General features: G+C 42.7%; 1 protein-coding gene across 5 annotated transcripts in view; it reads right to left on the bottom strand.

Annotated features, from left to right (window-relative positions):
• Positions 1-3,005: 3,005 nt before the first annotated feature.
• RAD18 (RAD18 E3 ubiquitin protein ligase) overlaps positions 3,006-11,692 on the bottom strand; it is a 114,406-nt gene continuing 105,719 nt past the window's right edge. For 4 of the 5 annotated variants that reach the window (XM_007192496.2, XM_057555443.1, XM_057555445.1 and 1 more), the window contains one exon: positions 4,473-4,617. In XM_007192496.2, coding sequence (XP_007192558.2) covers positions 4,515-4,617 — 103 coding nt within the window. In that variant the 3' untranslated portion in view covers positions 4,473-4,514. Of the gene's footprint in view, positions 4,369-4,472; positions 4,618-11,692 lie in introns of those variants that run through there. The other variant, XM_057555444.1, reaches the window with a different exon arrangement.

The following is an 11,692-nucleotide window of genomic DNA, read 5'->3' as shown; positions in this document are numbered from 1 at the left end:
TGGAATGCAGTTAAAGCTGTACTTTGGGGAAATTTTGTAGCATTAAATGCCTGTCTTAGAAAAGAAGAAAGGACTCAAATCAATGACCTAAGTCTCTACCTTAAGAAAATATAAAAAGAACAATTAGATCCAAAGTAGGCAACAGAAAGGAAATAAAAGATAGAGTGGCAATCAATCAAATAGAAAACAGTGAAACATGAGAGAAATTCAATGAAACCAAGAGCTGTTTGCCTGAGACCAATAAAATTAATAAACTTCTAAACAGTCTGATGAGGGGGAAAAAAAAAAGAAAGAAAGAAAACACCAATTACCAATAACAGAAATGAGAAAGGTCAAAGAGGTTCTCATAAAAATTTGTACACAAAAGGGAAAATTATAAGCAACTTCTGTCTGTAAATCTGTCAATTTAAATGAAATGGATGGATTCCTTGAAAGACACAAACTACTAAAGTTTACTGAAGAAGAGACAGATAAACTGAATAGTCCTATATACGTTAAGCAATGAAATATATTGTTAAAAACCTACCCACAAAGAAAATTCCAGGCTCATATCGCTTCACTGGTGAATCCTGCTAAACACTTTAAGAATAAATAATACCAGTTCTACACAAACTTTTCCAGAAAACTGAAGGAGAAAATACTTCCCAGCTCATTCCATGAGGCCAGCATTATCCTAATACCAAAACCAGATAAAGACATCAAAAGAAATGAAAACTACAGACTAATATCCCTCCTAAATATAGATGCAAAAAATTCTAAACAAAATTTTGGTAAATTAAATCCAACAATATGTAAAAAGGTAACACATCATAACCAAGTGGGGTCTCTCCCACTTTTGTTTTAACATTTAAAAATCAATCTGTGGGACTTCCCCGTGGCACAGTGGTTAAGAATCCGTCTGCCAATGCAGGGGACACGGGTTCGATCCCTGGCCAGGAAGATCCCACATGCCGCGGAGCAACTAAGCCCATGTGCCACAACTACTGAGACTGCGCTCTAGAGCCTGCGAGCCACAACTACTGAGCCCTCATGTCACAACTACTGAAGCCCATGCACCTAGAGCCCTCCTCCGCAACAAGAGAAGCCACCACAATGAGAAGCCCGCGCACTGCAATGAAGAGTAGCCCCAGCATGCCGCAACTAGAAAAAGCCCGCACGCAGCAATGAAGACCGAACACAGTCAAAGTAATAAATAAATAAATTTTAAAAATTTAAAAACCAAACTGTGTAATTCACAATATTAATAAACTAAAAAAGAAAAACCATATGATCATCTCAATAAATACAGAAAAAGCATTTGACAAAATTCAATAACCATTTCTGATTTTTAAAAAATTCTCAGCAAATTAGGAGTAGAAGCAAATATTCCCAACGTAATTCAAAGCATTTATCTGGTAGACAGTTTATATCCAGAATAAAAGACATCCAGATTGGAAAGGAAGAAATACAAAAGTCTTTACATGATTACATGTTTACATGACTCTCTATTAGAGAAAATCGAATGGAATCTACAAAAAAGCTACCAAACTTATGAGTTTAGCAAGATTGCTCGATACACGATTAATATGCAAAAATCATTTCTATCTCTCTAACCTATCAATACACAATCAGAAGCTGAAAATTTTACAACTATACAATTAACTCTTACAATGCAATAATTTTTTAAAAACCCAATTTTAAAATGGGCAAAAAATCTGAATAGACATTTTTCCAGAGAAGACATAGAAATGGCCAAAAAGCACATGAAAAGATGCTCAACATCATTAGCTGTTAAGAAAATGCAAATCAAAACCACAATGAGATACCACTTCACACCCACTAGCATGCCCATAATAAAAAAGACAGATAATCACAAGTGTTAGAAAGGACATGGAGAAATTGGAAGACTAATAGAGTGCTAGTGGGCAAATTGTGCAGCCACTTTAGAAAACAGTTTAGCAGTTAAATATAAAATATTAAGCACAGAGTTACCATATGATCCAGAAATGCCATTCGTAGGTATATACCCAAGACAAATAAAAACATGTTCACACAAAAACTTGTATACAAATGCTTACAGGCACACCATTAACAATAGTGAGAATAAACTGAAACAACCCAAATATCCATCAGCTGATGAATGGATAAACAAAATGTGGTATATCCCATACAATGAAATACTATTCAGCAATAAAAAGAAATGAAGGACTGATAAATGCTACAACATGTATGACCTTGAATACATTAGGCTGAGTGAAAGAAGTCAGACCCCAAAGACCATGTACTGTATGATTCCATTGATATGAAACATACAGAATAAGGAAATATAGAAACAGAAAGTAGGTTAGTTGTTGCCTAGGGCTGGGAAGGATGGGAGAGTTGGGGGTGACGAATAAGGGGACCACAGGTAACAAAAGTATTCTAAAATTGATTATGGTGATGGTCTCTAAATATAATTGTAAGTCTTAAATGGGTGAATTGTATGTTGAGTGAACTATATCTCAATGAAGCTGTTAAAGAAACAAGCAAGCAAAGTTGGTGTGGTCTCCAAGGGGTAGGATTCCCAGGAATTTGTTCTGAGTCCTACATGGATCTACACGAAGCCATGGATGAGACCCAGTTGATGTTTCCTCCCCTTTCAACCTCTCCACCCCTCCCGTTCCCTCCGTTACAAGTCTCAGAAGCCTAGGTATTAGCTAGTAACTCACCACCCGAGCCCGCAGGAAGGTAGGCGGCAGCTTCAGGTCATCCTCAGCACAGTGCCTCAAAGGAACTTGCTGGCAGGCCCTCTCAGAGCAGGAGCCACTTCAGTTCGGCCACAAAGCAGGATTCTCAGAGGCTGGGCAAGGCAACCGCACACCTCTTCTTTCCCACAGGTCAGTGGCCTGGAGGGTGAGCCATGCTGGCTGCCAAGCCAGGATTACAGGGAAGGACGCCTGCTCCCACACCCCCGAATACAGCGGAGCGCGTCTGCCCCAGCCTGCCCCATGGCTGCCTGGGAGAGGGTGGGAGTGGGGCATCACAGGATGGAGGCGGGGGTGGAGTGTTGCCTCCAACATGCTGGGATCAGAGAGGGGAGCCCATGGCGCCTGCAAGAGTTGCAAAGGTGGCACACGAGAGAAGGTGTGGCGTTCTGACAACTTCTTGAAGCTGGAGCAGGCTGCCCCACTTACCTGCATGGCTGCCCGGAATCCCTTCCAGGCAAAAGCCTTGCCTCTTCGGTAGGCAGAGGAGAAATCGAGAAATGCCAGGCCATCTGGGAGCCAGTGGGAGAGCACCTGCCCCGGTGCTCCTTCCGAATTCTAGGTGCTGTTTTATACAGCAGGGTTCCAGCCACCTCCTCCTTCCAGGAGCTCAGCGGGAGCAGGGAAGGCTACCCTGAGGTGCTGGGACACTTGGCCCAGGGCAGGATCAGCTGAGGTGCTGGGACACTTGGCCCAGGGCAGGATCAGGCCCTCCACCCCCAAACCAACACCAGGGTCTTCCTGGACTCTGGTGAAGTGGCACTGCTGTCACCAGGACACAGGCAGCCCCACAGCTGCTGGCACTGGTGGCAGGGGACTGGCTCTGAAATGCCAAAGACAGGCATTAGGAACTCTGGAAGGAACTGGGAACTGGGGGACATTTTGCACAGAGAAAACAATTTCTGATCAACCCTTTCCAATGATTTGTGGCTTGTACTCAACCATTCACAGGAGACTGTTTTCAAGGACTTTATTTTAAATTGATATAGAGTCTATTCAGTTACAAAATTCATTTATTGCATTCTTTCCATTTAATAGCTGGGATTCAAAGTGTTAAAGATTTGATTTACCCAAGTGAAAAAAGACCAAGGAATCATTTGTAAGTGGCATTTCTGGAGAATATGCCTAATGTTTCAAAGTTAGTGTTTTGTGCCTTTAGGTTACAATACTAATATCCTATTCCAAGTAAAGTGTAAGACACAGGTCTAACTAACAACCACATGAAACTCGGGCAACAACCATCCTGAAACAGCTGTAACACGCGCACCGGCCTCCAGGCCTCACGTGCTCACACTCACGGAGGACTTGAGTTAGGACATCCTGCCTTTCCAGAAACACAGTGGCTCTGAATGCCTCAACTGCTCCTTGTGGTAGAGGGGTTAAAGGATCCTTTTCTGAAGTTGGCTTCTCCATGGAAGAGGAGAATGACTTAAGGACATTCTGAAATTTAGAAACAAAATCAAACAAAACCCTTTTGCCAAAAAGTCTCTTGTCGTCTGCAAAGCTGGTGAACATGTGGATGCCAGTATTTTTATTTTTTTTATTTTTATTTTTTATTTTTTGCCAGTATTTTTAGAGAGAGATGTTTTAGGGGCAGGAGGTAATTGACCAAGTGAGGATGCTTTGTAAGTTGTTTTTTTTTTCCCTGGAAAGGCAGAAAAGAATAAAAATCAGTTAAACATAATATTTAGAATGTAACATCTTCACTTGGGCATTTATGAATATGAAATCTACATGGCAACAAAAGTACCATCTTCTGATGACTGCACTGGGAAAGTCAACAAACCCACACTAATTCCTGTTCCGCTTATTTCTTGGCTCGAGCTCAGCACTTTCAGCTGACCTCGTGCGACGATTCTGTCTGGGGCTTATTTCTGTGTCTTGAAGATCGCATCTGAAAATGGAAAAAAGAAAACGGCAGCTTAGAAAATGATGATCCCTATTATTCCCCAGCAGTTTCTAGTTTACAAGCCCCTTCCAGTGTGTTTCTATGTGATCCTCCAAATAGCCTTCCACTCCACTGACAAGTCTGCTATGATAATTATTATGACTTTTATTATTATTTCCACTGCACAACTGAGAAAACGGTGACTTAGCAAAGATCACACATCATAAGTGACAGAGTTAGGAATTGAACTCCTTTCTTCTGAATCAGAATCGAGCAGCTTTACGCTTCTGCTTCAGAGGCAGAAAGCTGCAGAAAATGTGCTTCCATCCTAACAACAAGACGAAGCCAGAGAGTCGAACAAAATCATAACTTATCTGGATCCTGTCAGACAGCTGAGGTTGTAAGGGAACCAAGAAAACAAAATCCCCTCCCAAGAGAGAGGAGCCACACGCATCCTTTCACTTCGGGCAGAGCACCGGGGAAAGGGGTCGCTGCTGCACGAGCAGGTGGGAAGACGAAAGTTGACGTTTTCTGGATTCTGCAGCACAGCCTGGTGCTGCGGGCCCCCGACACCGGAGCCTCGGCAGCGCTCCTTGAGACACTGACAGAGGGCAGGACAGTGAAGAGGGCCCACGAGGGGCACAGGGGTAAAGCAGGGGATGGGGAGCGGCAGGGGTCAGGCCCTGACTGATTTCCCAGGTTTGTCAGTGGAGTAGAAGGCTGTTTGGAGGATTAAATGAAACCGCGTGGGAAGGCACTTATAAACTAGAAAATGCTGTCGAGAATAAGAAGAGATGATTTAAAGTATATGGGAGGGGCTTCCCTGGTGGTGCCGTGGTTAAGAATCTGCCTGCCAATGCAGGGGACACAGGTTTGAGCCCTGGTCCAGGAAGATCCCACATGCCGCAGAGCAACTAAGTCTGTGTGCCACAACTACTGAGACTGCACTCCAGAGCCCACGAGCCACAACTACTGAAGCCTGTACGCCTAGAGCCCATGCTCCGCAAGAAGAGAAGCCACTGCAATGAGAAGCCCGTGCACTGCAACGAAGAATAGCCCCCGCTCGCCGCAACCAGAGAAAGCCTGAGTGCAGCAACAAAGACCCAATGCAGCCAAAAATAAATAAATAAATAAAATAAAAATTAAAATAAATAGAGTATATGGGAAGATGTGCATAGGTTAAATGCAAATATTACACCATTTTATATATGGGACTTGCGTATCTATGGATTTTGGTACCTGCAGCGGTGGGGGGCAGGGCCCTGGAACCAACCCCGCATGGATTCTGAGGGATAACTGCAATCTCAATATTGAGTCTTTCTTACACCTGCTCAAATCTGTTGTTGAGCCTCTTAGTGAAATTTTCATTTCAGCTATTTTGTTTTTCAACTCCAGAATTTCTATTTTTAAAAAATTATTTCTATTTCTTTATTGGTATTCTCTATTTGGTGAGACACTGTTCTCATACGTCCCTTTAGTCCTTTGATCAGAGTCAAAACAGCTGATTTCACTGGTTGCTTCTCCCCCGCCCCGGTGTGTATAGGCCACAGTTTCTTGTTTCTTTGTTTATGTCTAATTTTTTGTTGAAAACTGGACATTTTTACCAATATACTGCGGCAACTATGGGAATTAGATTCTCCTCCTTCCTCAGCGTCTGTTCGTGATGGTGTCTGCTGCTGTTTGTTAAGTGACTTTCTGAGCGAATCCTGTAAATATACATTCTTTGTTGTGTGAGACCGCAGACGTGTCTGCTACATGAGCTTAGTGGTCAGCTAATGATTAGATATAACTTTCCCTAATCGCCTGGAAGCGATGTAACACAGAAGCCCTTGTCACAGTCAGTCTTTGCCAAGGGGCTCTGTGTGCTGGGGCGTGCATTCAGCACTTGGGGGACAACTCCACCTTAGCCTCTCCTTTCAGCTTGCATAGAGCCTCACAGCCAGCTCGAGGTGGGAGATGAGGACCCTCTCAGGGCTCTCCTGAGCACGCACAGAGCCCTAAGCATGCATGGGACCTTCCAGAGCCACCGTGATATATCAGAGCTGGTCAAAGCCCTGAAGGAAATCTTATTTTCCAGCTTTTCCTTTAAGTTTTTTGCTTAACATATTGTTTGCCCCAACTGTTATCTACCTCAAATGGCTATGAAGTTAATCAATTGTCTCTAATTGTTTTAAACAAACACCTCAGGGGAAAAAGAGGCTTTTCACACTGGGTGAGCTCCAAGTCAGGTAAAGTAAAGACAGTCTTGCAAGTGGGAGTCTTCCAGGAAACCACCAGACAGATGAAATAATAATTCTCTGGGAACGAGGCTGTGAAGGAGCTCCAACTCCGTTCTGCCTTTTCTGCAGGTTGCCAGGCTGCTGGTCCTCATCAAGACAGCAGACTACTGGCTCCCAAGGCCATTGTCAGGCTAGAGAGAGGGGGATGGGAACAGGGGAAGTCAAATCACCACAAAGCTCACTGTTCTAACTAAAATTCAGACATTTTTCTTGAAGTAATGCTCCTTGGATTGCTGCTGTCTTTGGTTAATTTTCAGTTTTGAAAAAGTTGATTCTGACAAGTTTTGTCAATTTTGTCACTGCTTTTACGGAATTTCCAGACGTCCTTATTTCATAACATCTACTGAATGTTTTCTCCTTTATCTTTTTAATTTTTTTCCCCCAGCTTTTAACTCATGGTCTTAATATCTCTAAAATTTCACAAGTCAAATTTCTCATCTTTTTTTTCCTAAATAAATACATTTATTTATTTATTTATTTTTGGCTGCGTTGGGTCTTCATTGCTGCGCACAGGCTTTCTCTAGGTGCGGCGAGCGGGGGCTACTCTTCGTTGTGGTGTGTGGGCTTCTCATTGCGGTGGCTCCTCTTTGTTGCGGAGCACGGACTCTAGGCGTGTGGGCTTCAGTAGTTGTGGCTCGTGGGCTCTAGAGCACAGGCTCAGTAGTTGTGGCGCATGGGCTTAGTTGCTCCGCAGCATGTGGGATCTTCCCGGACCAGGGCTTGAACCTGTGTCCCCTGCATTGGCAAGCGGATTCTTAACCACTGCACCACCAGGGAAGTCCCAAATTTCTCATCTTAATATTTTATTGCCATTTATTTATTTGGCTTCTGGGTTTTTTTGTTTTTTTGTTTTTGTAATGGGATGTTCCCCCTTATATTTAACTTCTATAAAATTACTGTTTCTTTGCTCTCTAACCTTGTTTTTAATTTCCTTCTAAAATTTTAAGTAATGTGTTTCTCCCATATTTCCCCTCTTTGATTTGCCTTCACAATAGCTGGCAACAAACATGGCTACAGTGTTAGTGGAAGAAGCAGTCTCTACCATAAGCATGGGCTTGAAGTAGAGTCCCTAGCAAGCAAGGATCTCAAGGTTCTCCCAGAGTAATTCTCTAAAATACCTCATCCTCAAAGATGCAGGAATCCTAATAGGATAAGCCACCTCAAGATTTTTTTCTAAGCATGAAACACACTTATTTACTAGAATGAAGACACTTAATAACACACTTATTTACTAGAATGAAGACACTTAATAACATGGCCCAAACATAACAGGCTTTTAAATTCTTAGCCTCTGGAAGGTATAATCAATGGATTCTTGAGCAAACTTTGCCAACTTTATGCTGTTAGCCAACTGGGGATACTCCTGTGGAGGACCACGGTGAGAGGCATCAGGAAGCCCTGAATCTACTGAATACAGAAGCCATACCTGGGAGATGTGGCCATCTATTACCAGCTTGCTTCCAGTATACACTATCACCAGGATGATTTACCTTCCTCTTGGTAGAGTCATGGAAAGAACCTCTCAGTGTGAGGGCTCCCGCCACTTCCTGTTGATTACAGGGGGCCTGGGCAGAATAAGGGCCATTTAAACAGGGAAGAGGTTTCTGATTATTCTTTTTTTTTTTTTTTTTTTTGGAAACACAAGATTGGTTGTTTCCCTGCTGTGAGTACTTTCAATTTTTTAAGCACTGTATGGGGCAAAGGGCCCATCCAGAATACTAGTGCATAAGCTTGAAGAGGGACCAAAAACTGACAAGCATTACATGGAAGCAAAGTTACAGGCCAGTTTCTCAACATAACAACAAAACATCTTAAACAAAATATTAAGAAACCAAATCTAGCAACATATAAAAGAGTTAATACACCATCAACAAATTAGGTTTATTTCAAGAATGCAATCTTGATTTAACATGCGAAAAATCAATATAATTCACCACATTAACAAAATAAAGGAGAAGAATCACATATTCATCTTAATATATTCAATAGAAAATATTAAAAAACACTCGAAAATATTCAACATCCATTTATGTTAAAAACTAGGAATATAAGGTAAAAATATTGAATGCTTTCCCACTAAGATTGGGAATAAGAAAAGGATACCCTTATTACCACTTCTAGTTAACATCTAAGTAGCAGTCCTAACCTGTTCAATTAAGCATTAACAAAGACTTTAGAAAAGGTATTATATTGAGATGACATGGTTATAGATGTTGAAAAAAACCCCAACCCTATAGGGTATTAGAATTATTAAGTAAATTTATCAAAATTCGTGAATACAGGGTTAATGTAAAAATTTAATTTGCTTCATATATTAGCAACAAGCAATTAGAAAACAGTAAACAAACAACAAAAGAATACTATTTTAAATAACATAGTTACCAGAGGAATGCAAATTTAAATCACAATGAGACGCCACTGGACCCTATGAAGGAGAATGACTAAAATGAAAAAACTAAGAATGCCAAGCATTGATGAAGGACATGGAACTTCTGGACCGCCCACTGTTGATGGGAGTTTAAAATGGTATGAGCACTTTGGAAAAATGTTTGGCAGAAGCTACTGTATACATGCACATCCTAACACCCAGCTATACCACTCCTCAGTATATACTCAACAGAAACAAAAGAACATGCACCAATGGACAACTACAGTTACGTTGCTGACAACCTTATTCATGACAGCCAAAAACTCGAAAAAATGTATCTAGCAAAAGTAGTATGGGTAAATAAATGGTGACTTATTCATACAATGGAATATTACAGAGCAGAGGTGATCAAACTTTGGCTTGCAGCAGGATCACCTGAGGGTTTCTTAAAACACAGGTTGATGGGCCCCATCCCCAGAGTTTCTCATTCAGAAGGTCTGGTGTGGGGCTCAAGAACTTCCTTTTCTAATATATTCCCAGGTGATACAAGTGCTTCTGGTCAGGAAGCCACTGCTCTAGATAAAGCAGTGAAAAATAACAAACTACCGTGATATGCAACCATGGAAAAATCTCACACATGTAATGTTGTCTCCAAGAGTGCACACTATATGGTTCCATTTATATGAAGTTTACAACCAGGCAAAATTAACCCATGGTGATGGAAGTCAGAACTGTGCTTACCTCTGGGAGGAGGCATGAGAAGGCTCTTAGAATGCCAGGAATGTTCCAAGTCCACATCTGGGTGGTGACCTTGGTGGCCCCCCATGATCCACACCTCCTGCCTCTGTGCAATCCCCTTCCCTAGCGTCTGGGGCTGGCCCTGTGACTTACTTTAACCAACAGGATGTGGCCGAAGTGATACAGCACAAGTTTCAGGACTAAGTCTTAAGAAGGCTAAGAGATTTTTGTATTTGCACTCTTGGGAGCTGTATCAGTCTGGGTCCAGTCAGGACCATGATAACTTGAACAGAAAAGTTTAGTATAAAGAATTACTAACTGCAACAGAGGACTGGAGTAACGTGGGGTTGGCTAGTAAGAAGGAAAGAGAATCCTGAAGAATATATTACAGAAAGAGTAGAAATAAGGAATAGCTGCTCCTCAGGGTTGAGATGCAGCACCCCAGGAAGAGCCCTCTCCCCAGACAGATCCAGACACCTGCGTGGAGAGGGCAGGGCTGTGGCTAACTGAGTCAGAGCAATGAGCTGCTGGCCAGGGTACACTGTAGGACCAGGCACTGGGGAAGGCCTGCAACCAAGAGGCAAAACCCCTTCTTCTTGCAATGTCTCTCCAGTGCCCTCTACTGATAAAACTTAACATCAGGAGAGCCGGCAAAGGAAAAATATTTAAAGGGCCCAATTCAGTTTTCACAGAGCAGGCAAAAAGGATGAATTTGGAGCTGAGGCAATAAACTGATAACTGGCACAGGGGCCCTGAGCCTCCATATACAAAATCCCAGCTATCCTGCTGGAAAGACCACACGGAGAGACCATGCGGAGAAACCACATGGAGAAGAACAGGCTCCCAGACTACATGGAAAGACAGAGAAGTCCAGACACCTCAGCAGAACATCACCTCCAGCCGCCCTGCCAGTTGGCTACGTGCCACATAAATAACCACCAGCAGCCTGAGGCCAGCCCAGACTGAAGAATCATAAGCAAATGAAATGGCTGTGGCTTAAGCTCCTAAATTTCCGGGTGATTGATTACATGGCAATTAAAAACTAAACAGAAACTTTCTGTTCAATTTGTTTTGGTTATCTACTGCTACATTCTCATGAAACAGCACAATCCCTATTTGGTCATTATTCTAGATCTGGGCAGGGCTCAGAACAGACAGCTTAATTGGGTCTGGAGGGTCCACTGTGAGGAAGGCTCACTCACATGGTGGCAAGCTGGCGCTGGCTGTTGACTGGGAGCTCAGCTGGAGGGAGGGTGGGACCTCCGTTCTCCTCCAGCTGTCCTCTCTCCATGCCCGCGGTGGGCTTCTCACAGCAGAGGGGCTGGGTCCAAGAAGAAGCATCCTAAAAGTGAGTGTTTGGAAAGGACAAGCCCTACTGTGCAAACGCTTACCAAACTTCTTCTCACATCACGTGGTCAAACCCAGAATCAACGTGGGCCTCAGGAGTGTGAATACTGGTGGGGCGTGATTCACGGGGGCCACCAAAGTAACCCTAACCTCAGGGGTATTCAGTTGTAAAAATTCATCAAGCTGTACACTTAAGATGTGCATACATTAATAATAGTTATTAATAAGTAATAGTTAATAAAGTTCACTCCTCCAAAGAAAGACAGCCAAATGATTAATAGTCCTCCCTTAGAAAATGCGATGCGCTCATTAGCGCACTGCAAATGACTTCTCATGGGGTTAGGATGAA

The sequence above is a fragment of the Balaenoptera acutorostrata genome, chromosome 10, assembly GCF_949987535.1.
Source record: "Balaenoptera acutorostrata chromosome 10, mBalAcu1.1, whole genome shotgun sequence".
NCBI lineage: Eukaryota > Metazoa > Chordata > Mammalia > Artiodactyla > Balaenopteridae > Balaenoptera > Balaenoptera acutorostrata.
The sequence above is the reverse complement of the archived record's forward strand: the minus strand, read 5'-3'. Positions and strand labels throughout refer to the sequence as shown.